The 26,984-nt window shown below is 39.5% G+C and overlaps 1 protein-coding gene across 8 annotated transcripts in view; it reads left to right on the forward strand.

Moving 5' to 3' along the window:
* Positions 1 to 26,984, forward strand: part of AK9 (adenylate kinase 9) — a 116,920-nt gene that overhangs the window by 85,426 nt on the left and 4,510 nt on the right. For 6 of the 8 annotated variants that reach the window (XM_070795983.1, XM_070795982.1, XM_019967226.2 and 3 more), the window contains 10 exons: positions 2,135 to 2,203; positions 9,316 to 9,522; positions 9,853 to 10,071; positions 14,340 to 14,553; positions 17,028 to 17,229; positions 20,333 to 20,479; positions 20,586 to 20,806; positions 24,888 to 25,084; positions 26,177 to 26,346; positions 26,767 to 26,865. In XM_070795983.1, coding sequence (XP_070652084.1) covers positions 2,135 to 2,203; positions 9,316 to 9,522; positions 9,853 to 10,071; positions 14,340 to 14,553; positions 17,028 to 17,229; positions 20,333 to 20,479; positions 20,586 to 20,806; positions 24,888 to 25,084; positions 26,177 to 26,346; positions 26,767 to 26,865 — 1,745 coding nt within the window. Of the gene's footprint in view, positions 1 to 2,134; positions 2,204 to 9,315; positions 9,523 to 9,852; positions 10,072 to 14,339; positions 14,554 to 17,027; positions 17,230 to 17,457; positions 20,257 to 20,332; positions 20,480 to 20,585; positions 20,807 to 24,887; positions 25,085 to 26,176; positions 26,347 to 26,766; positions 26,866 to 26,984 lie in introns of those variants that run through there. The other 2 variants (XM_019967228.2, XR_011568444.1) reach the window with 2 other exon arrangements.

The following is a 26,984-nucleotide window of genomic DNA, read 5'->3' on the forward strand; positions in this document are numbered from 1 at the left end:
CGCTTCTCTTCTGGATTGAGTAGAATGAATGGAGCTTCCCAAGTCTGGAACTAGGAAGACCAAGATAAGGCATGAGAGCAGTGGTAAATTATGTGATAGTCTTTTATGCTGAAGAGAAATTGTTGTGTTCCATGTGGCCATGGGCAAAAGAAACACCATTGGTAGGAGAAAGGTACAGGAAGATGTATTTCAGTACTAGTAAGACTTTCCAAAAGAACAAAGACCGAAGGCAGTGAGCTACTTATCGAAGGCAGATAAGCATAGGCTAAGTAGACATTTGGTAGGGAGAATATGGAAGAAAGCTCTCTAGTGTCAAAGAGCTAATCAGTTAATTCCAATTCTGAGATACAATGACTTAAATTATTGGATTCATTATCACAACTCAGTACTCATTAATGTATCACGTGTTAAAACCATGAAGATCTTCTTTCACCGCTCAGACACAGTTGTCAAATTCTTTTCATCTTGGACTTAGTTGGAGGAAATCCCTCTAAAGGCATTTCCATCCATCCCTTGCACCACCACACTAAGACTGCATGCCCTGGAACTAAGATTGCATGCCCTGGAACATGGACCTGGTGATCCAGTGGCTAAGACTCCATGCTCCCAATGCAGGGGGCCCAGGTTGGATCTCTGATCAGGGAACTGGAACCCACATGCTACAACTAAGAGTTCACGTGTCACAATAAAGACAGAAGATCCTGTGTATAGCAACAAAGATCCTGTGAAGCCAAAAAAAGTATTGCCTGTCCCAGGTCATCTGTGGCCAGCACAATCAAAGCAAGCCCAGCTCTCAGTCTTCCAAGTACTATGAAAGTAAGGAGGGAGATATGGAGAGACACCAAGCTTCACACTCTGCTGTGTGACATCCTTCACTTTTCTGCTGCTGATCTCTAAAGAAAATGGGCCCAACTGTCTGCTAGGCAAGAGGCTCTGTAAGCATGAGAATGGAAAAGAAAGCAGAGGGCATACCAAAGTTTGCCCATATTCATGTGCATTGAGTTAATGATGCTATCTAACCATCTCATCCTCTGCCACCCCCTTGTCCTTTTGCCTTAAATCCTTTTCAGATGGCTAGTAACTGCCATATTGGACAGAGCAGCTGTAAAGCAATCAAGCCCCATCCTAGCCATCACATGCCCTAAAATTTGTAGGGCATGTGTAACAGGAAAGGACAGATTTCTGGAGCTAGTTCATAACCTTGTGCATTTGCTCCTTTCTTTTCACACCCACAACTCAGGCAAAAGGGACTATTTTTATAGCTTTACAGTTAAAGTACCTATGGTAAAACTTTGGTTTAAAAAAAGGAAATTAGAGTTTTTATAATCCTCACCTTCTGAAAAGCTACAGAATCTCTCTGGGATTCATATATGAAATTAATTTTATTTCATTTGATTTTATAATTCTTTCTTGAATGTCAAGCAAACATACGTTATCTGGGATGTATACTCAGTAACTGCCAGATAAAAGGAGCAGGGTGCTACTGGCCTAGACCAGAGCCCCCAGGGCATGTCTTTAAGGCACCTCTCTGATCTCTGAGTATTTAAAGGGACTGCAATTTCAAGAGTCGTGAACCAATGAGCCCCAGAACCCAAGGGTAGCTGATTAGCTTTCATGCAAACCTTAAGGTCACATCAGAGGACCCATTCATTGCGTTAGATTTAGAGGCCGCGAAAAAACTAGAGGACTACCCATATACCATATGTGTGAAAGTATCCAAAGTACAAATGCTTTCCTCATGTATATATGTGCTTTTAGGGTTCTTTAGACAATTACATCTTAATAATATGATGAAAAATTATCAGACATTTTCAACAAATAGCCTCCCTATTTCTCCATGTGCAAAATCCACCTCTCCACCAAAGCAAACAAATAAGTAATACATTTTGAAAAGGGATTCTAAAGTTTGAAGAAAAACTGACTGATCCCAAGTGCCACTTATACCTCTGGAGGGAAACAGCTGATCAAGAGGGCCAGAGGTCCAAAGATACATGTGACATAATTATCACCATCACAATCTTTTCTGGAAAGTATCCTCTGACCAAATATTATTCCCATTTGGGAAAAATATTAATACATAGAAAGTAATTTTATTATTATCTGTTGACATTTTTAATGCTTCTTTCTTTAACAGGATGATATGATTGCTAAAAGAAGGGCTGAACTTATAACAGAGAGAGAAAAAAGGAGGAAAGGAGGGGTGGTAAGTAAATAAAATTGCTTTTCTCAAAAAATAAAATGGACACATACACACACAAACACCCACACATATATAAAAAATATATTTTACATATATACAATATATATTTTACATATATACAATATATATTTTACATATATACAATATATATTTTACATATATAGTATATATATTTTACATATATACAATATATATTTTACATATATATAATATATATTTTACATATATATATTTTACATATATATATATAAAATCTCAAGCATATAAAATGAAAAGATGCACAGTAGTCTTTTTTAATTTTTATTTTATATTGGAGTGCAGTTGATTTACAGTGTTATGTTAATATCAGGTATACAGCAAAGTGATTCAGATATACATATACCTATTGCTTTTCAGATTCTTTTCCCATATAGTTTATTACAGAGTGTTGAGTAGAGTTTCCTGTGCTATATAGTAGGCCCTTGTTGATTATCTATCTTATATATAATAGTATGTATCTGTTAATCCCAACCTCCTAATTTATCCCTCCTCTGACCTTTCTCCTTTGGTAACCATAAGTTTGTTTCCTAAATCTGTGAGTCTTTTCTGTTTCATAAAGTTCAGTTGTATCACTTTTTAGATTCCACATATAAATGATATGATGTTTATCTTTCTCTGATTTACTTCACTTAATGTGATAGTCTCTAGGTCCATCTATGTTGCTGCAAATGGCATTATTTCATTCTTTTTTATGGCTGAGTAATATTCTACTGTATTTATGCACCATATTTTCTTTATCCATTCATCTGTCGATGGACGATTAGGTTGCTTCCACGCCTTGGCTATTGTAAATTGCACTGCAGTGAACACTAGGGTGCATGTAGCTTTTTAAATTTTGGTTTTCTCCAGCTATATGCCAAGGAGTGGGATTGCTGGGTCATATGGTAGTTCTATTTTCAGCTTTTTAAGGCCTCCATTTTGTTCTCCATAGTAGTTGTACCAATTTACATTCCTACCAACAGTGTAGGAGGGTCCCCTTTTCTCCACACCCTGTCTAGCATTTATTGTTTGTAGACTTTTTGATGATGGCCATTCTGACTGGGGCTTCCTGGTAGCTCAGCTGGTAAAGAATCTGTCTGTAGTGCAAGAGACCCCAGTTCAATACCTGGGTCAGGAAGATCCCCTTTAGAAGGGATAGGCTACCCACTCTGGTATTCTGGGGCTTCCCTGGTGGCTCAGATGGTAAAGAATCTACCTGCCATGCGGGAGACCTGGGTTCAATCCCTGAGTTGGGAAGATCCCCTGGAAGAGGGCATGGCAACCCACTCCAGTATTCTTACATGGAGAATCCCCATGGACAGAGGAGCCAAGGGGGCTACAGTCCATGGAGGTTGCAAAGTCGGATGCGACTAAGCACAGCACAGCACATTCTGCCTGTTTTGAGGTGATACCTCATTGTAGTTTTGATTTGCATTTCTCTAATAATTCATGATATTGAGCATCAAAATGATGCATAGAAGTCTTGAAGCAAATATCAAGTTTATGTACTAGTACTTAGATTATGTATCATTTTTTATACTTCTGGTATTTTATAACTGCTTACAATGAACTTTTATTATTTTTATGATAAGAAAAATGAACACTTTTAAAGGAAAGGAAATCACTAAAGATGTTTAAACAATCTAATACAAAATATAATAATACTACATTAAATTATGTTTCTCGCTGATTTTTTGTGCTTTTCACACTTCAGTCCAAGTCACAGGGAGATAGGCTGAGAGAATGGGAATAAGGTCTAGACCAAGAGCTTATGAAGTTGTGGTCTTCTCTGGTGGCTCAGATAGTAAAGAATCCACCTGCAGAGCAGGAGACCCAAGTTTGATCCGTGGGCTGGGAAGATCCCCTGGAGAAGGGCATGGCTACCCATTCCAGTATTCTTGCCTGGAGAATCCCATGGACAGAGGAGCCTGGTGAGCTACAGTCTGTGGGGTTACAAACAGTCAGACATGACTGAGTGACTAACACACATACACACACACACACACACACACACACACACACTGTAAAGTTGTGCTGGAGCTAAAATGCTTTCATTGAGATAAAGAATGGAATGAGGCAGAGCCTGTGGACAGAGTCACATACTCTGCAGAATGTTCAATATGGTTCCTCTTTTCCATCCGCTGGTTTTTTAAAAAAAGAGAAACCTTGAAGATCATGGATTTTGTTTTATTTAGAGAGGAGCTAGTCCCAAGTTGACCTACCTGACCCAAATGCTACAGCCAAGCAACTCAGAGGTGCCAAAGTTAAAGAGGAGGCAGAGTAGAGAAGCTTGTTCTGCAAAGGACTTAAAGCTCCTGTTTATATAATCAGCTTACCAGTGCCCTGGTAACCAAGACAAAAGATAAGATAGTCCCTGCCTTCTTCCATTTCCTTCTGGCTTCAGCACCCTTATAATATCTTCTCAGGGCTGACCCTCCTGTAATCTGATTTCCATCTGTTCAAAAATAGTCAAGAAAGGGAAGGAGAAAAGAGAAATAACAGAAAATATGACTTGCTGCATGTGCAACCATGTATCCCTGCCCCCCGCCCCCCGCCAATATGCTTATGTTGTACAGAAGACTGTTGATACAGTAAAACTTAACTGTAAGTCAAAACTATGCAGAAGGATTGAAACACTCATTTCTTTGTCTAAAATATTTATCAGTTCAGTTCAGTTCAGTCGCTTAGTCGTGTCTGACTCTGCGACCCCATGAATTGCAGCACGCCAGGCCTCGCTGTCCATCACCAACTCCCGGAGTTCACTCAAACTCACGTCCATCAAGTTGGTGATGCTATCCAACCATCTCATCCTCTGTCGTCCCCTTCTCCTCCTGCCCCAATCCCTCCCAGCATCAGAGTCTTTTCCAATGAGTCAACTCTTCGCATGAGGTGGCCAAAGTACTGGAGTTTCAGCTTGAGCATCATTCCTTCCAAAGAACTCCCAGGGCTGATCTCCTTCAGAATGGACTGGTTGGATCTCCTTGCAGTCCAAGGGACTCTCAAAAGAGTCTTCTCCAACACCACAGTTCAAAAGCATCAATTCTTCAGTGCTCAGCTTTCTTCACAGTCCAACTCTCACATCCACACATGACCACTGGAAAAAACATAGCCTTGACTAGACAGACCTTGTTGGCAAAATAATGTCTCTGCTTTTCAATATGCTATCTAGGTTGGTCACAACTTTTCTTCCAAGGAGTAAGCGTCTTTTAATTTCATGGCTGCAATCACCATCTGCAGTGATTTTGGAGCCCAAAATATAGTCTGACACTGTTTCCACTGTTTCGCCATCTAGTTCCCATGAAGTGATGGGACCAGATGCCATGATCTTCGTTTTCTGAATGTTGAGCTTTAGGCCAACTTTTCACTCTCCTCTTTCACTTTCATCAAGAGGCTTTTGAGTTCCTCTTCACTTTCTGCCATAAGGGTGGTGTCATCTGCATACCTGAGGTTATTGATATTTCTCCCAGCAATCTTAATTCCAGCTTGTGCTTCCTCCAGCCCAGCGTTTCTCATGATGTACTCTGCATAGAAGTTAAATAAGCAGGGTGACAATATACAGCCTTGACGTACTCCTTTTCCTATTTGGAACCAGTCTGTTGTTCCATGTCCAGTTCTAACTGTTGCTTCCTGACCTGCATACAAATTTCTCAAGAGGCAGGTCAGGTGGTCTGGTATTCCCATCTCTTTCAGAATGTTCCACAGTTGATTGTGATCCACACAGTCAAAGGCTTTGGCATAGTCAATAAAGCAGAAATAGATGTTTTTCTGGAACTCTCTTGCTTTTTCCATGATCCAGCGGATGTTTGCAATTTGATCTCTGGTTCCTCTGCCTTTTCTAAAACCAGGTTGAACATCTGGAAGTTCACAGTTCATGTATTAAACCTACCCAATGTTTTTAAAAACTTCAAATATTGTTGTTTTTATTTCTAAACTTTCAATTTGGTTTGTTTTTATATTTTTTATTTCCATCATGAAATTTCCTATATTTTCACTTCTTTTTCCTTTTCCTCATTGATCCCAGTGATAATAACTGTGATAAAGTTCTCAGCTGGTAACTCTAACTGTGATAAAGTTCTCAGCTGGTAACTCTAGCACCTGAACTGAGTATTTAATGATTATCTTTCTTATGAGAATGGGTCACATCTCATGAGCCTTTATAGTTTCAGTAATTTTGGATTATATCCTAGAATTGTGAATGTTATATTGTGGGGATTCTGGATTCTGTTGTATGCCTTCAAAGAGGGATGGTGTTATTGTTCTAGCAGACAATTAACTTGGCGAGACTAAACCTGCAAACTCTGTCATGCCTACGAATGGGCAGCAGTTCTGTTTATACTGTTGTAAACAGCCAATATGTGTGGGGTTTTCAGAGATTAGCCAGAGACTTGGATAATCTTTGTGAACTGATTTGTATATCCTTTGCTGGCTCTCTCAACTCTAAAGTTTTTTCTCACTCTCCAGTCCCCTGGTTGTGGCTCTCTCCCCCTGCTTGCTCCAACTGAAAGTGCTGACTCCAAAAGAATTGCACAACATGAGAATTGTGAGTTAAGTTGTATTTAGGGCAAAATGAGGAGAATAGCCTCAGATACTCTGAGAAACTGCCCCAAAGAGGTAAGGGGCAAGGCCAGTATATATGTGATTTTGGTGAAGGGGGAGTACATGCAATAAAGCACATATTTTTACAGAAAGTTCTGCTAGTCTCATGGCTACTACTAGTCAAAAGGAGCAGACATCACCATGAAGGATTTTAGTGTTTTTCTAATTATGAGGAAATGCAATAATTGGGCTCATAAAATCATCTCCTGAATATATCTATCTGAAGACCTGTTCTGATAGTTTTTTCCAAAGCACAGAGTGCCTCATTTCTGGTGTTGAAGATCAGCAGCTGTAGCAGCTCATAATTTACTCCTTTTAGAAGTAGATGGTAAGTGCCAAGTCACCTTTTGTAGGTGACAAAAGACAGAGCTTTCTATCACAAACAAGTTGGAAGTCCTATTAGGTAGAGCTGGCGAGGTGAGCACAGGTCATCAGAAGCTAAGATGTCCCAGCTGGCAGTGTGGACTCACCCCACCGTACTTCCGATGTTCCTTAGCAAATCAAATTTCACCATAAAAAATTGTCAAAATACAAGAAAAAGGAAAAAGTAGTCAGAGAACCAAATGACTTCAAAATTCAAACAAAAAATAGCAAGAACTGAGAAGCACAGTCCCAACACCAAACATCTGTTGTAGTCCCAACAGAAGTCTCTCCTTCTGGGGAGAGAAAAGCCTGGGCACAGAGCAAGGAAGGGCCCTTATCTTTTCATCTTCCTCTCAGCCCTTACAAGTCCAAATTCCAGCTGCAGACTCTTTTCAAGGAAGCAGGGTCTCATCAGTTAGAAAGATTCAGTTCAGTCCAGTTCAGTCGCTCAGTCATGTTCCACTCTTTGCGACCCCATGGACTGCAGCATGCCAGGCTTCCCTGTCCATCACCAACTCCCAGAGCTTGCTCAAATTCATGTCTATTGAGTCAGTGATGCCATCCAACCATCTCATCTTCTGTTGTCCCCTTCTCCTTCTGCCTTCAATCTTTCCCAGCATCGGGGTCTTTTCCAATGAGTCAGTTCTTCCCATCAGGTGGCCAAAGTATTGGAGTTTCAGCCTCAGCATGAGTCCTTCCAATGAATATTCAAGACTGATTTCCTTTAGGATGGACTGGCTTGATCTCCTTGCAGTCTTAGGGACTCTAAAGAGTCTTCTCCAACATCGCAGTTCAAAAACATCAATTCTTCGGCACTCAGCTTTCTTTATGGTCCAATTCTCATATCCATACATGACTACTAGAAAAACCATAGCTTTGACTAGACGGATCTTTTTTGGCAAAGTAATGTCTCTGCTTTTTAATGTGCTATCTAGATTGGTCATAGCTTTTCTTCCAAGGAGCAAGCGTCTTTTAATTTCATTTCTGCAGTCACCATCTGCAGTGATTTTGGAGTCCAAGAAAATAAAGGCTCTCACTGTTTCCATTGTTTCCCTTCTATTTGCCATGAAGTGATGGCATGAAGTGATGGGACCAGATGCCATGATCTTAGTTTTCTGAATGTTGAGCTTTAAGCCAACTTTTTTACTCTCCTCTTTCACTTTCATCAAGAGGCTCTTTAGTTAGAATGATTAGGAAACATCAAATTAATCAGAAGAGTGCAGGCAAGAGATAATGAGAGGGCAAACAGCAGAGCAGGACTAGAAAGGAGGAGAGAGCTTAAGTATTCTGTCCTTGGAAATGCGATGTGCAATAATGGGGAGTGAGGAGCAGAGGTAATTCCCAGGTTTCTGACTGGAAGGCAGTTTTCCAGTTGGGTGGGACAAGGACTACTTCAGGGCAACATGCCAGGAGACAGTGCAGGAGAATCAATACGATAGGATTCAGTTTTATGCAAATTGAACCACAGCACTTAAAGCCTATACAACACCACTTAGTATCAATATCCTGTCACAGTCTTTAATAATCATTTATCTGTTATTCTTGTGTCCTCAGATAAGCTGCAGCCTCCTCAGGGGCATGTACTATTCTATTAGAACAGTGCTTTATACAAAATGACAATAATATAATAGTTATTATAACATAATAATAGGAATAATAGCTATCATTTGCATGCTTACCAGACAGTTTTCTAAGGGCTTTGCACGTATGAACTTATATAACTCTGCCAACAATCATGTGAGGGAGGTCCTTTCATTATTCCTGTTTTATAGATGAGAAAACTGATCTTGTCCAAGCTAACATAGGTTGGAGTGATTTATACTCTTTGAGTTGCATGGAACTTTGTTGCTGAAGACCATGAAAAGCACGTAATGTTCTGACGACCATAGCATTAACTGTTAGAAGCTAATATCTTGTCTGTGTATTTATCTAGGGATCACTGTGGTGTTAGTCTTGAAGGCATTACATTTCTGGGTACCAGATATTTGAAATTTTACTGTATCAGTTGATGAATGTTGCATATTGCATACCACACTAACCAATATCCACTTATTCCAGAATATCCCAGATGATTAGTTAGCCATGACATTTGTTCCATATTTCAGTTTTATAACAAAGGGGAATATTTTCTTCCTTAGACTGTTAGAGAAGACGAAGACATGAGTGAGGAAGAACCTGATAACAATGAAGATGATATTGATAACATTCTCGAAGATGAATTTCCAAAAGATGAGGAAGTGATGAGTGAGGAAGAGGAAGAGCAGGAAATTGATGCTCTCGAACGCCTGAGGGGTGAACTCGGAGAAAAATTTGAAGCAGATATGAGTAATTTACAAATAATACAGGTTATGACTTTTTCATAATTCAAAAATTAACATGTGAGAAGGAAACAAAAGAAATTTGGTTTATTCCTTGGTTTCTTTTTAACATTTCAAAAGAAATGTATATTTTTAGGGGTTAAGTCCCTGAGTACCACTTACAATTATAAAAACTAGTTAATAAATCAAGGGCAACACGGAAACCACATAGGGTCAAAAGTTTTAGCTACCACCACAGAGTCACCTGGAAGTTTAAAAGTATTTGTTTTCTAGACTGAAGTAGTCTATGCACTGTGACTGAATACTACCAGCCTCCTTCCCACTAAAAATATTTGGTTTTATGATTTTTCTGATCAGGAAGAATTTGAGAAGTTTTTGATACCAGTAATTCTCATTAATGGATCTCGGAAAATCCACATTGTCCAATACACATTGAATACAAAACTGAAACCACTAGTAGAGAATCGTGCAAGCATTTTTGAGAAATGTTATCCAATATCATCACGCCTTGCCCAGAAAATGCTCAGCTTTACCTACAAGTATATAAGCTCATTCGGCTACTGGGACCCTGTAAAGGTAATATCAGCAAATGCATCTGAAACTCACGTTTCTTCTTTTATTTCTTTTTGAAGTATGTCTAAGAAGAAGACAGTGGATAATTTTTAAAAACTGTAAGCATTATACAGTATTCTTAAATAGCTATAAAAATATGTGTTGTTGTTTTGCCTTTCTGAAGTAGGAGAAGTACTTGAAGGGTTTAAATTCCTTTCATCTATTTCTGTAGAGATAATTCAGATCCAACTTGGTTCTAACTCTGCAGCAGAGGAAGTTCGTAGTAGAAATATTTTCAAACTAGACATCTAGTGAGCTGAGCTTCAGCACTAATTTGCTATTTAGTTTTAGGCAAGCCATTTAAATTCTTTGATTCTGTTTCCTCACTTGTAAAGTGGGAGAATGCCATCAGGCCAATGTGATCAAATGCAAGAATATGAAGTCCTCTGGAAAGTGTGAGATACCAAACAAAATGTGCCTTTAATGTTCATCACAAACTTACTGCCAAGTAGAATATTTTTATGTAGTGTGGACAAACATATTTGATGTAATTGGAATTCAGTGACTTCAAATGTGGGATGATTTTCAACAAATTTTAAATAAGAACCTTCTAGCTGCTGTTCCAATCCCGGGGAGCAGAGCAGTGAACAAAACAGGCAAGGTTCCTTTTGTCATGGGCTTTATATGATAGCTGGTTTGGAGAGGATGAACAGGCAATACATGAGTAAACAAATAGGTTCTAGTCAGGTTGTATTAAGTGCTAGAAAGACAGTAAAGAAATGCCTTGTAAAGGTACACCGACCCTCTCGACCAGTGCACCTTCCTATTTCCGTCAGTGAAGTAGCACAGAAGTAGAGTGGAGAAAACATGGCTTCCGGAGTCAGACTGCCTGAGTTGAAAACCACGGCTTCCTAGCTGAGTGACCTTGGACAAATTACTGAACCTCTCTGAGCCATTCCCATTTGCATAATGGGAATAAGAATAGTTCCTACCTCACAATATTATTACAATTATTAAATCAGTTAGTTATTGGAAAGTGTTTGCAACCATGCGTGGTTTCTCATGAGTGCTCAATTAACATAAGCTGTTATTATTAATGGGCTTCCCTTGTGGCTCAGCTGGTAAAGAATCTGCCTGCAATGCTGTTATTCATATATGTTCATTACATATTGGTGGTTGAGTCGCTAAGTTGCGTCTGACTCTTGAGAACCCGTGGGCTATAGCCTGCTAGGTTTCTTTGTCCATGGGATTCTCCAGGCAAGAATACTGGAGTGGATTGCCATTTCCTTCTCCAGGGGATCTTCCTGACCCAGGAATCGAACCCAGGTCTCCCGTATTGCAGGAGATATGTATATAATATGTATATAAAATTATATAATATACATATTTATGTGTATAAATAATACATATATAAAATATGTATAAGTAGTTCAGTTGGTAAAGAATACACCTGCAATGCAGGAGGCCCCAGTTCTATTCCTGAGTCGGGAAGATCCCCTGGAGAAGGGATAGGCTATCCACTCCAGTATTCTTGGGCTTCCCTTGTGGCTCAGCTGGTAAAGAATCCGTCTGCAATGCAGGAGACCTGGGTTTGATCCCTGGGTTGGAAAGATCACCTGGAGAAAGGAAAAGTTAACCACTCTAGTATTCTGGCCTAGAGAATTCCATGGACTGTATAGTTCATGAGGTTGCAAAGAGTTGGACACGACTGAGTGACTTTCACTTTTACTTCATAATATGCATGTAAAATAAATTACATGTATGTATGTATAAATACATACATTATAATAGTATAAATATATTATAATAGTATAAATACATTACAATAACAATATATATAATATATACATAATATAAATATTATATTAAATATGTTTTATATATAACATATATAATAACAAAATATACAACAATAGTATAAATTATAACATTATAACAGTATACATACAACATTATAATAACAATGTTGTTATTAATATGTATTACTCTTATTGGTCACTGATAAAAAACATTTTGGAGGAAGGGATCCAAAATAGAGCAATATGCATATTACTTGAAACCTTCTTGGTTGATACTGATACAGTCATTTTCAGTTTTACTTAATTGTTATATTAATATCTTCTTTACCTTAACCATAAGGGTGTCAAGAGAAATCTTTTTAAATATCATGCTAAAATATAGAAACATTATGACAAGTCCCTCCATAAATAATCAGATAAAATTAAGCATGTATTAGGATCATTTAGCGGAGAAGGCAATGGCACCCCACTCCAGTACTCTTGCCTGGAAAATCCCATGGATGGAGGAGCCTGGTAGGCTGCAATCCATGGGGTCGCTAAGAGTCGGACATGACTGAGTGACTTCGCTTTCACTTTTCACTTTCCTGCATTGGAGAAGGCAATGACAACCCACTCCAGTGTTCTTGCCTGGAAAATCCCATGGATGGAGGAGCCTGGTGGGCTGCCATCTATGGGGTCGCACAGAGTCGACATGACTGAAGCGACTTAGCAGCAGTAGCAGCAGGATCGTTTAGAAAGCTTTTGAAAAATCACAGTCACACCCTAACTGTCTCTTTGAGATGGGCAAGAGAGGGGAAGAAGCAGGCAAAGTCCGAACCCTATTCAAGGGCCCATGTCTGAACATAATTAGGACTGCACAAAAATGTCTTGTGAATAAATGAGTGCATGGTCATAGGAAGGCTTTAAGCATATAAATAATCATTTTTCAGGGCTGTTGGGAATCTTTCCAGGTCCTGACAATTTGATGTTTCAGATTTGATGACACCTTGGGTATTCTGACCTATAGAAGAGAAAGATACATGGTAGATCTTTTGGGAAATAGCAGAAACCATTGCAAGAATTCATAGTTAATTTGGGAATTTGAAATGGAATCATTAAACTTTCAGCTTTTCTTTTACTACCAAACATAAGAAATAGAGCAGACATTCCCACCCCATCCCTAAGCTTCTTCTTATCCCTAGCACTTACACTCAGCCATGAACATCACTCCAGCCCCAAAATGATGATGCTGATAACTCCATTTACCTGTGACAACTGACCTGGTGTAACACTAGGTGTGTGTGATAGTCGCTCAGTTGTGTCCGACTCTTTGCAACCCCATGGACTGTAGCCCACCAGGCTCCTCTGTCCATGGAATACTCTAACTCTAGGGGAGAAGCAATATTACCACACCATTGCCCACCTACTCTGTCAAGTCCAGGGATAACTGATGCTGGGCCATCTGATGATATAAAAAAGGTATCCATTAATTACCCATTTATCATCATTACCAGTGCAAAGACGTGAGACCAGTCCTTCCTCTCCATTCCATACCAATACGTTAGGCTGCTGTTTTGGTGTATTTTTCCCTTTTATGGCCGCTATTCATATTTATGTGAGTGGGATTTTGTCTGTATAAAAATGTAAAAGAGAAGTCAGTGAGATTTGTCTGACCAGTATACTCCCAAAGATATCCCAGGACTCCACCTGCCATATTGGGATACCATGCTGCCATATTGGAATACCACATACTTTAGCCTATCCATGCTGTCTTACTGGAATAACATCTTTGGACAGCAAATTAGAATTCTGTATTAGTCTGCATATGTTACCATATTGGAATACCACAGACTTTGTGACTTAGATGACAGAAATGTATTTTCTTACTGCTCAGGAGGCTGGAGTCCAAGATCATGGTGCCAGCAGGGGTGGTTTTTCTGGTGTGTCTCACTGTGGCCATTCCTCACTGGGTCCTCAATGCTTTTCCTTTGTGCTCATGCACTCCTGGTGTCTCTCTTCTAAGGACCCCAGTTCTCTTAGATTAGAACCCCATTCTTATGACCTCATTTAACCTTTGTCATCTCCTTAAAGGTCCTGTCTCCAAATATAGTCACTTTGAGGGTTAGGGCTTCAAACCATGATTTTAGGAAGGCACATTTCCATACACAACACCACCTTAGGAATGGACCTGTTTGTGTAGATAAATTGGCCCATGAATATATCCGAACACCTTTACACACCTTGGCAGAAACATTCAGTATACACTAAACACATTATAAAGGAAGTAGAACTATAATTGTCAGAAACTGAAACCCATTAAAGAAAAACATTTATTGCATGTGAGTGTAAAATAACTTGTTCTTTTTACACAGTTTTTTAATACCAATATTCAATTATAATTAGTTTTCTTGTTCTATAAGAAAGATTTTACAAATTTGTTCTTAGAAATATATTTTGGGGAAATGCTGTTTAAAATAAGGCTAATTTGTTAATTCAATTGTGTATATATTGCAGCTACATGAAGGAGAGACCATCAAACCAGTAGAAAATTCAGAGAATCCACTTCATCCTGTAATCCATCGTCAGTATATTTATTTTTTATCTAGTAAAGAAACTAAAGAAAAATTTATGAAGAATCCAATCAAATATATCTGTCAACCCAAACCTAAGCCTACTATCCCCATTAGGATTGCAATTCTGGGGCCTCCAAAATCTGGAAAAACTACAGGTAAGGGTGTGTCTGCCTTTGCTATCCTTAAGCATACAAGAATCTCCTGAAAATGAGAACTATTTTTAAAAAAAAACTATCAAAACTGACTCAGTAAGAGTCAGAAGAACTAAACAGACCAATAACCACTGAAGAGAAGGCATTCAAAAATATAGCCCCACTCCAAAACAGGCCACAATCAAATGGTTTTAGAGGGAAATTATGTCAACCTTTCAAAAATTAAAAATTCAAGAGATACTTCCTGTGATTTTATAAGCTTTTCCAGAGCAAGGGAAATGAAAGTAAGCTGTCCAATTTATTTTCAGTTTTTTTTAAATAATTAAAAAGGTATAAATACAAATTCATTTTTAAGTATGACCCTGATATAAGAACTAAACAAAGATAATATAAGAAAAGAAATTACAAACTAATATTATTTATATATATAGTCAAATAATAGTATATTGATTTTATTTAATTAAAATTATATTTATAATTTATAAATATAATCTACTATATTAATAAGTTAAAGAGTGAAAATTCATTATCTTAATCATTGCTGATAAAGGCATTTAGTAAACTATAATGTTTGAATTTTCTATATATTTTTTAAAGCAAGTAGTCCAACAATAGGTGAGTGTGGTATTTCAAAATGACATGATAATCACATGAGTAGTGGTTGGTCACAATGAGAATAAAATGGGAAAGGATAGATACCGGAAATATTTAAAAGGAAAACAGCAGGACTTAATGACTGATGGCATAGAAAATGAAAGGGAGGGATTAGGTCAAATATTGATTTGTCACCAGAAATAATAAAAGAGAGTTTCGTGTTTTAGCTCTTTAGATGGAAAGTGTATTTTAATGTACATTGACATTCAAAATAAGATCCTCCAACACAGCAAAAAAGTAACATGTATACAGTACAATCAGATTTCTTGGTCTTTGTCAAAATAGAGGCTAATTTTTTTTAACAGAATCCCAAATTGTAAAAGTTTGTTTTTATAGCTGAAAAATAATGGGTCTGACCCTAGTGTTTGTGGCAAAGTTGAGATGAAGGCTTCTGCAGCCCTCACAGGGGCATCTCTCCCAGTGGCCCTAACTGTGGCCAGTTAACCTGCATTCCCCATGGGACCAGGTGAGTCTCAATGTCCTCTACACACGCTGTCTCCAGTGTCCTCTATACACCCTGTCTCCAGACCATGATGAGGCAAGGTTTGTAGACTCCATCAGAGCACACCTGCATTTAACAGTAACTGGAAACCACTGGACTTCCCAGGCGGCGCTAGTGGTAAAGAATCTGCCTGCTGATGCAGGAAACATCAGAGACGGGTTCAATCCCGGGGTTGGGAAGATCCCCTGGAGGAGGGCATGGCAACCCGCTCCAGTATTCTTGCCTGGAGAATCCCCACGGACAGAGGAGCCTGGAGGGCTACAGTCCATAGGATTGCAAAGAGTTAGACACGACTGAAGCAACTGAGCATGTACACACACAGAAGCCTAATCTATGGCCTCACGTAGCAGAAGCAGAGGCTGTGGCCGAGTCCTCTTTCAGCCAGTGGCAACATCTGTGTGCCCTTGGACAAACCATTCCATTTCAGTGGGCTGCAGTTCTTTCACCTGTAAAACTGGAATTTCAGTACCCACTCTCCACACTTGATGGAATAGTTGAAAGTATCAAATAAAGTCACAGAAGAAATACTGCCTTATAAACTGTAAATTATTAATAAAGTGTCAGATACACCACTATCACCACTATAATTTTTAGAAAATAAATTTAAAAAATTATGTCCTAGAGGCTTGAGTGCACTTAATTGTATAGGGTAAGTTATCCTGATTGCAGCCTGAAGTCATAAGTGTATAGATAGGGAAATGGGTTAACCCAATGACACAAGAACATTGAATTGTTATTTTGGATATAAAAAGACCAAATATTAATAGTACACACAGGATGCCTTATAAAGCTCTCAAATTTTTTGCTACCTTGTACAGAAGGAAAAAACACTTAAATGGTTTGGTTATGGAAAAACCTAACATAGTTGGCTCATTAACCAGATCTGTCAGCCACATACCTGAAGTGCTAATAATGACTGACCTTTGAATAGTATTAATTCAATGAAGTGAAGTGAAAGTGTTGTTTGCTCAGCCATGTCCGACTCTTTGCAACTCCATGGACTGTAGCCCACCAGGCTCTTCTGTTCATGGAATTCTCTAGTCAAGAATACTGGAGTGGGTAACCGTTCCCTTCTCCAGGGGATCTTCGAGACCCAGGGATTGAACTCGGGTCTCCAACATTGCAGGCAGATTCTTTACCGTCTGAGCCACCACCAGAGAAGCCCATTAATTCAATAAAATGTAGCTATTTTAATTTTTGAAATTTCTTTGAGAAATGTGAAGATTAACTTGCTGTTGTTGTCAGTTAACTAGAATCTGAAACCAAGGTTAACAGATGGGTTTGTGAAACAGAATAAGTTTAAAATTTTAATGTTTTTCAGTTGCCAAAAAGATTTCAAGTGAATATGGCTTAAAGCGTTTGTCGATAGGAGATGCTTTGCGTTATGTATTAAACAACCAACCAGACACAGAGCTGGCACTTATGCTAAATTGGCATCTTCATAAAGGAATGACGGCACCTGATGAACTGGCTATTCAGGCCTTAGAATTATCTCTGATGGGAAGTGTATGTAATACCGCAGGGTAAGTGGGGGCCATAGGGATGGGAGAGAGTGGGAGGGAGTTAAATCTTTAAGAAATTACTCATTGGAATTAATTAAAATACCTTAAACAGAGTTTAAAGCTCTTGTAAAGGGTGTGTGATCTGCTTCTCAAAGTCTGGGCACCGATATGGTTGCATATTAATAATTTAATTTTCGGTCAGGCTAAAATTCAGCTTAAACACTCACAGGCCAACTTCACTCCCTGCAGCAACTCCTGAGTTGTCCCAAAGTCTCCAGGTTTACACAGTCTATAGGAGACCCATGTGACTTCTACAGCCCAGGAGAACTTCTCACTGCCCGATGGAGTGATGAAGGTGTGGCCTTCCCCTTCCCCAGATGGTACTGGTCCAATGGAGACAGTCTCTCACCGGTCCAGTCTCTGCACAGGTAGCAGCGCCCCTCCCTTAATGCTGCGTTTGGACAGGAGAGCCCTGTGCTTGAGCTGGTCTTCAGTTTACACTCCTCTACTCAACCATGACTTCCCCAGCTCACATCCAGTAGAAAGTAAGTGTGTTAGTCTCTCAGTCGTGTCAGAGTTTTTTGCGACCCCATGGGCTGTAACCCGCCAGGCTCCTCTGTCCATGGGATTTCCCAGGCAAGAATACTGGAGTGGATTGCCATTCCTTTCTCCAGGGAATCTTCCTGACCCAGGGATTTAACCCGGGTCTCCTGCATTGCAGGCAGATTCTGAGCCACCAGAGAAGCCCTCAGGGAAACCACCCAGTAGTAAAAGCCCATAAAACCTAAAGCCCTGCTCTTGAGCTCAGGTCATTGACTTAAAATCTTGCTGAGTCACGCAAAGTTGTTTTCTATCAGGAACCTCCTTGCCCTTCCCTACCACTGGTCCTTAATCAAGTCCGTATCAGTTCTCCTAATTCCTGTTATGGTGGGGAGCAGATTCTGGAGTGTCGAGTATCCACCCCCACCCACAACCCCATCCCACCAAACCCCCCCATCCCCCCTGCAGAGAAAGTCCTGGGACTTTCTAGCAAATTGAGTTACCTCCTTCCTGAAATTCAACTTTGCATACAAGAGATCTTACTGAGGGCTACTGTGGACTCACAAAAGTTTTATTTCACTTTAATACCAGGACAGTGACTGCCCAGTCACCCTGAATTTCCCTAATCCCGAGGGCCTCTCAAGTGATTCTTCACAGGACAAAGAAGTTGAGCCATTAAAAAACCAACAATGGCAGCTGCATACATTCTCTAGTTGGCTTTTGGGCTCTGTTAATTAATAGTCCTCTCTGCCATGGGATGTAGGACTAGGTAGTGCCTAAGTCTGGAGAGCACCAAGGTAAGATGAACCAGCCCTTCCTGGTGACCAGCAGCCAGTATGCCCAACTTGGCCCCACAGAGTCAGTTTCCTGACTTAGAAATTTGCAGATAGCCTTCATTCATCCTGTCAGTTTGCTGATGACACTCTTTAGCTTAGTCTGTTGGACTAACAAATTCTCTATTATTTCTGCCTAGAGGATTGATGGGTCCTGATGGAATGGTTCTCTCCAGAGACCACAGGGCTCTCTCACCAGCTCTTCATCTCCCCTTCCACACCCAGCCTCCTTACAGAATTTTACTAGAAAATCAAGTTTAGAACACAATGTTTCCCATATTTGCTTAATCTCTTGCTAAAATACTATCAATTATGCAGGGCTTTTTTTAAATTTTAAAACACTTTAATGTACTTAAAATCTTGATTTACAAGACATCTTATCTTACACTGACCTTTCTGTACAAAAAATTTTACACAATTTGCTACAAAACTACAATATTAAGATCAGAGTTGGGTAATTCTTCCCATGCCAGGCATTCTATTATAAGGAATGTGAATTAATCTGCTAATTGCTTTACACACTTGATCTACAATCTTTAAGATAAATCTAAGGGTTAAATAGGGCTTCCCTGTTGGCTTAACTGGTAAAGAATTCGCCTGCCAATGCAGGAGACACAAGAGACGCAGGTTCAATCTTTATCCTGGGGTCAGGACGATCCCCTGGAGAAATAAATGGGAACTCGCTCCAGTATTCTTGCCTGGAAAATCCCACGGACAGTGTAACCTGGCGGGCTACAGGCAATGAGGTCGCAAAGAGTTGGACATGACCAAACATGGGCATACACACACAAGGGTTAAATATCATTATTTCACTATTATATTTAGTATTTACTACTTTACTGAAAACTGAGGCTCAGAGAGGTCAGACCCAGTTTCAAATTTAAGTCTGTGTGCCTCTGAAACCTATACTCTTCCCACTGTCTCATGCTTAGACTCAAGTGCTCTGTGCTGTGCTTAGTTGCTCAGTGTTCTGACTCTTTGTGACCCCATGGACTATAGCCCTCCAGGCTCCACTGTCCATGGCGATTCTCCAGGCAAGAATACTGGAGTGGGTTGCCATGCCCTCCTCCAGGGGATTTTCCCAACCCTGGGATCGAACCCAGGTCTCCTGTATTGCAGACAGATTCTTTACTGTCTGAGCCATCAGGGAAGCCCAAGAATACTGGAGTGGGTAGCCTATCCCTTCTCCAGGGGATCTTCCTGACCCAGGAATTGAACCGGGACCTCTTGCATTGCAGGTGGATTCTTTATCAGCTGAGCTGCCAGCGAAGTCCCTCTTCCCACTGTTTCATGCTTAGAATAATAGCACCAATTAAATAACACAAGGTTCAAGGTATTATGTGTAATATCTCTCAAAGTCCATCAAAGTCTAGCTCTATGATGCTAAGTATATGAGTCAGAGCTGTGTCTGTATGTATGCAGCCCTCTTCTGGCTCTTGGGCTGACTGGGATTAAAAATACAGAGACAAAGGGAGTTCTCTGGTGACCTAGTGGTTAGGATTCCAAGCTTTCACTGCCAGGGCCCAGGTTCAGTCCCTGGTTGGGGAACTGAGAGCCCACAAGCTGCAAAGTACAGCCTCCTAAAAATATATATGTATATATATAGAAGAGGGCAAGGTGACAAGGTAAATCAAGTTCCGTAAGGAATGGTATGGGGCTAATCCTAAAGACAGACTTTTTCTGGAAGACAGAAAGGAAGGTCTGAGAGTAAAGAAATCTGGAATTTTAATTTTCATATTTCTCCTTACTAGTGTTGTCATTGATGGATATCCTGTAACTAAGTATCAAGTGAGTCTCTTAGAAGCTAGGTCAATCATCCCCATGATTATCTTTGAGCTGGATGTGCCTTCCAAAGAGATTTTCAGAAGATTGCTCCTGGAAAAAAAAAAGGAGTCAAGGTAATGTATGTGATGAAAACAATGATAAAAGAGTGAACATTAATAATCCAGAAGAAGCAGCAGGTTTTTGACAGCTTTTTCCATTTCTTTTCTGTTCCTCTCTTAGTTTGCCTTATCCATTGCACAACAGCTCACAGATTATAGCTGTCAAGAACTCAAGGTACCGCAAAAATATTGGTGAGATTAGGCAATATTATGAAGTACAACATCAGAACTGGTATGTGATTGATGGCTTTCACAGCAAATGGTGGATATGGAATGAAGTCATTAAGAAGGTTAAAATGGTGAATAAATACATGCAGATATATATGGAAAGAATAAAAGCAGGTAAGAAGACCTATAACTCTAAAAACAAAAAAATGTGAATTTGAAGTCTACGCATGCCTGACTCATGTTGCCATAATTCATTCAATTTGAACATTTGTCCCCTTAATCAGTATTTAATGAACCTTAGTCAGTATTTTAAATGCATATTATTTCCAAGTTATTGTGGGCATGTACATTTGTTCTAATAAATGACTGCCTCTATTCAAGCTGTCATATACTGAATGTCCATGTGAACCTATTACATAAAACAATACATGGTCTCTCACTAGAAGAGTTTATAATGTTTGGAATGCCACATAAGAAGCTAGTTTCAAGAATGGTAGTTATATGAGGGGAGGGGTCTGTGGTGTGACACTTGGAAAAGTTTTGTTTAGGAATCTAGAATTAGTTACTGTGAACTATTTACATAATAAAATTGTATTATTATATAAATGTTGATTCTCTTAAAAAATATTACTTGAACATAGAATTTTTTTTAATCTATATTTGGAATCTATGAAAGAAAATGATTGTATACTCCTAGAAGTTTCTTCATTTTTCTCCAAAAATACACAAAACAGACAGAAAGTTATCAAAAAAAAAAAAAAAGAAAGTTATCTAGAACTCCTCATGTCTCTAAAAAGAACGATGACACCAAAGACTTTGTCTGGAGGGGTGTCACAGACATCTGATGACTTTGACTTTGGAAAATAGGGAGAAGGTACTTGGAGGTATGAGGGATCAACGTGACAAAGAGAATATTGTACAAGGGAAAATGCAGTGAGGATTCTGATCATAATGGCATCATTGAATCTTGATTTGCTTCATTATTTGGGCATCCCCAGTATCTCTGGTTCTGTTTGCCTGCAGATTATAAGGCTTGAAGATAAAAGTGCAAGTGAAAAGATAAATGAGTTTTAGAAACCCACTCCCAATAAGTTCTGGATAGCATCACACTAGTAAAACATTCCACAGCTGACTTGGAAAGCAAAACTTGTGCCTCATTCATCTTGTTGTTACCCTGCTTCACCCTTCTTGCCTCAGACTTGGTTGCCTGAGAAGAGACTCAGGATGAAAAGCTGTGTGCAGAATCTTTATCAGGAAGTACTCTTAAAAGTGGGCTTCCCAGCTGGCACAGTGGTAAAGAATCTGCCTGCCAATGTAAGAGTCACAGGAGATGTGGGTTCAATCCCTGGGCTGGGAAGATGCCCTGGAGGAGGAAATGGTGACCCACTCCAGTATTCTTGTCTAGATAATGCCCATGGGCAGAGGAGCCTACTGGCCTACAGTCCACAGACTCGCAAAGAGACATGACTGAACATGCATGACACTCAGGAGTAGAGTTGACAGATTAGGCAAATAAAAATATAGGATACCTAGTTAAATGTAAGTTTCTGATAAATGACAAATAATTTTTTAGTCTAAGTATATCCCAAATGTGGTATGAGACATTTCATACTAGAAACTGTTCATTGTTTATCAGAAATTCAAACTTAATGGGGCATCCTGTGCTTTATCTGTCAACTCTAATAGGGAGAGACACCGAGGCTAGTAGACCTGGCAGAGGGAGACACTAGCCTGCAGTGTGGTGGAAACAGAGGCCTTGGTAGGCCCTACAGGGAAGCACTGCAGCTGGGATGGACCTTGAGAATTTCCCAAACTGAGGGGAGAGGCCAGGCTTTATATCCTCCCATTGACTTGTATAAAGGTCACTCTGGGAGGGAGTATATACTGAACAGGGGCAAGTCCCAATGCAACTACGAGCCATCAACACAGATATTTTCAGCAGCTGGGGGATGGGTGCATCAGCCCTGATGAGGGATCTTCATGGAGCACCACAGTATCCACCATGTTATTCCAGATACACATGCCTCTGCCTGGAAGAGTTTAATTAAAACTGTCCTCCTACTTTTCTGCTTCACCATCTACCTGGTAATCTGTATCTGACTGTTTGAATTTAGTGTTGATTTAGTGACCAATTTATTCTCACTAATGAGATAGAGTGAGGTCAGGACCAGAAAACCAGAGATTCCTTCTCATTCTGTCGCATTCCAGAAAAAGATAGATAGACATTGTCAGATGTCATCAAGAATACCCCAAGAATCAGAAAAAGATATTTGAGTGTCTTTTAAGACTTGAAGTGATTTGATTCTAAATGATCCTGTCACAAAACCTATGAGGTGAGGTCAGCACATCTGAGCTAAAGAGCAACACACAATTGTAAAACTATAGTGCCATTTAGTATGATATTATAGCGCTATACAATAGTGTATTCTTTACCAACACTATTATTATACCATAATACTGTGCATTATAGTACTTTAGAATAACAATATTACACCATTGTAGCATTGTAGTAGTATAATATTCTTTGTAGGAAAGAACCGTCTTAGCCTTTTCATCTGTATCATATACAATAGATGGAATCATGGATTAGTTTGTTTATTGCTTCATAATAAATTATTCCAAAATTTAACAGTTTAAAACAACACATACACACTCCATCACAATTTCTGTGGGTCAAGAGTCCAGGCACAGTTTAACTGAGTCTTCTGCTTCAGTGTCTCTCACAAGGCTACAACCAAGGTGTTGGCCAGGATTAAGGTCTCATCTGAGGGTCCTACTGGGAAAGAATATACTGTCATACTCATTCATGTATTGCTGACAAGAGTTTGTTCCTTGAGGGTTCTTGGACTTAGGGCATCAGTTTCCTGCCAGCTGTTGACCAGGGGCCACCTTCAGTGCCTTGCCACATGGACCTTTCCAACATGGCAGCTTGCTTTACCAAGTGAACAAGACAAAGCAAGAAAGAATGCCAAAAGAACAGAAATCATAGTCTGTTGTAACTGTTCTAGTTACCCAAGGCTGCCATAGCAAATTACCACACACTGGATAACGGAGACAATAGAAATGTATCCTCTTACAGTTCCAGAGGCTAGATGTCCAAAATTAAGGCGTTGGCAGGGCTGTACTCACTCTGAGGTTTCTAGGAGAGACTCGCTTCCACGCCTTTCTCTTCATGTCCAGCATTGCCACGAGGCCCCTGCATTCTTTGCATATAGACACATCACTGCAGTCCTAAGGGTCAGTTTTATGCTTACACTGTCACATAGCAAACTAAACTATGATGTATGCTTCATAATTTGAGTTAGCATTAGACGTTCCTTGGAATACTTAAAAAAAATTTTTTTTTCCACTGGTGAAAAGAGCTATTAAGAAAATATATCAGGATCAAAATTTACTCATTATAACTAAGATGTATAAAGAAGTAATTTTATTTTCTGTAAAATCTAATACTGCTTTGGAGTCTCCATTCTAGTGGAGTCCTGGGAAGACAACTCAAACTTATGCATTGAATGAACTTGGGCCTTTCTTTTTAAATCGACTCTTTAAGGTAAACCTAGTCACTTCTGGATTAAATGTTTCTTTCTATTTCTTGGATGCCATCAGGGAACAGGGAGAGCTTTATGTCACTAACATTGTGTCAACAAACTATTTGTACTTCCTGAAATCTATCTCACAGAAAAATTTTAAATATGTAGCAAATTCATGTGTATGTGTGTAAGTGGATACGTATATATATGTGTGTGTATGTGTATATAGTATATAACATAAATAGTTTATAATAGCTAAGAATTAAAAACAACCAAAATATTTATCAACAGGTAATTGATTGAATAATCTATATGTACATTTATACAATGGAATACTATGCATAAACTAAAAGGAATTAGGTAAATCATATAAACTGAAATGGAAAGATGTCAAAGGCTATAACTAACTGATAAAAGCAAGTTGCAGAATAAGATTTACAGTATAGTGGCATAAGCATCCTATCTGCAAAAAATATATACATGTGTGTATGCAAATGTATAAAAAAATCTGAAAAAGATACAAACTCAACAGTGATTATCTCTCAGGAGGAATGTTGGATTGAGAGGATGGACATATGAAAAGAAACCTTTGCTCTTTACTCTGGGAATTTTACAGCGTTTACTCATTGGTATAGTGCTAGCATAATTGAATTTATTTTCATTTTGAAAATGATTGTGTTTTCTGTGAAAATATATATTTATAACAACAGTTAATTTGTTAATAATAGGAAAAGCCGCCTGCATTGACAAGTTATGTATCTCCCCTGAAGAACTGATTTCTCGCCTGGGTGAATTTGGACAGTTCTGCCCTGTCAGCCTGGCAGAATCATATGAATTAGTTGATTGTTCTTCAAATGATTCCTTGGAATTTGCAGCAGAGTTCAGAGGGCACTATTATAAAATGAGTTCTCTAGAGAAATTGAATGTAAGTTTGTTCTTAACTCCAAATATTTACCAGGGAAAGAAAATACCTGTCTTAGAATTCATCAGACAGGAAGGGGTGGGCACAGCTGGGAACACCAGGCGCTGGGGACCAGGGACCCCATTTTCGGAAACTGTGATCCTTGGGTTCAATAAGGCAACTCAGAGGCCAGTCCTAAGACGGCATCCCAAGACATATTCTGGCACAAAGCAGAAGTTCAGGGTCGGTGACGGCCCCTCCACCTGGGTCAGCATAAGAGGTGGGGAGACCCAAGGGCAACCCCAACATGGAGGGGATGCTGAGCATCTGAGCTCAGCCCTGGAGTGGGCATCCAGGACATTCCATTCAAAGGTGCAGAAGGGAAGTCAGAGTCAGTAGAAATGACTCGCCTGTGCTTTCAACTTTCTTCTATCACTTTATTCTCCTGGGTACCTTATGCTTCTATTTAATGGAACAGAATATAGATTTGTTCCAGTATTCCACTGACCATAATATGGTGACATAAAAAGATTGTAGTTGAAAACTAATCAGGTGTCTCTGAACATTTTATTTTCCTCTGAAGAATCTGAATTTTTTAAATCACTTTATAAAGAAGACATTACTTTCTTTCTGCTTATTTAAGTGATAATCACAGAATTTTAAAATTGGAAATGACATTAGCAACCATGTGCCTGGTCTGCCCCCTTCATTTTACAGTGTGATAACTGAAGCTGGAGAAGCTAACTCACCTGCCAAAGTGCACCCTCTAGTTAGTTATACTGCAGGACAGGTGGACAGCAGGGCAGGGGACTATGCACTCCAGGGTCTGGCACAAAGTAAAAGCTCAACAAATGTTTTTCAGTATAGGTGGATGAGTGAGTGTGTGAAAGCATTAAAAGGAGAGAGACTGTAAGTGACATCACTTGCAGGTATTACTGTAAGGAACTTCCAGTCAGGGAAAGAGTTGCTGTAGTGCAGAAAGCTCCTCTCAGATGGTTTGCGGGACTGAACATTGCTGCCGAAAATGGGAAGAGCAGCAGGAGAGCCTCAGTGGGTTTTTGTTGGCAAAGTATTCCTGTTTCAAACAGTCATGTTGCTGTCATCTTTTTTTAATAGAAATTTTTGGACAATCCAGAATTCTACGTACCTCCGTTAGCACCTCATCCACTTCCACCTACCGACATGATCCCCAAGAGGCTGACACTGTCAGAGCTGAAGAGCCGGTTCCCTAAGTGTGCTGAGCTCCAGGGTTACTGTCCAGTGACTTACCAGGATGGCAGACAAAGGCAAGTCCTTGCCCTCGTGTGAGTACAGGCCAATAGCTCTACTTGGAATAAGTGGTCTATACGACAATCGTAGCATTTTTATCAAAAGGTCACTATTGTTTAACTGGAAAGTATTCTTTTTCTTCCTTGAGCTGTGATGATAGAAAAATAAAATATTTATGACATTTTATTTACATAGTTGTCATTCCTGTTGTTCAGTTGCTAGGTCATGTCTGACTCTTTGCAACCCCATGGACTGCAGCACACCAGGCTTCCCTGTCCTTCACCATCTCCTGGAATTTGCTCAAACTCACTGAGCCAGTCATACCATCCAACCATCTTATCCTCTGTCACCCCCTTCTCCTCTTGCCTTCAGTCTTTCCCAGCTGCATATTAATGATACAATACATAGTGGTTTTTGTTTGTTCCTTTGTCTTTCAGATACGAAGCCCTAGTACCTGGTAACATTCACTATGCTTTAGAATATCGTGATCGTATATATATTTGTGAGAGCAGAGAAAAACTTCAGAAATTTTTGAGGTGAGACCATTCACTAAGTCACAAATATTCATTGAATATCTATGTTAAATGCACTATCCTGGGACAGAAAGATATGTGAGTTTACACACACTCATAAACACATACATATATGTACACAT

The sequence above is a fragment of the Bos indicus genome, chromosome 9, assembly GCF_029378745.1.
Source record: "Bos indicus isolate NIAB-ARS_2022 breed Sahiwal x Tharparkar chromosome 9, NIAB-ARS_B.indTharparkar_mat_pri_1.0, whole genome shotgun sequence".
In the NCBI taxonomy this organism is placed as follows: Eukaryota; Metazoa; Chordata; class Mammalia; order Artiodactyla; family Bovidae; genus Bos; species Bos indicus.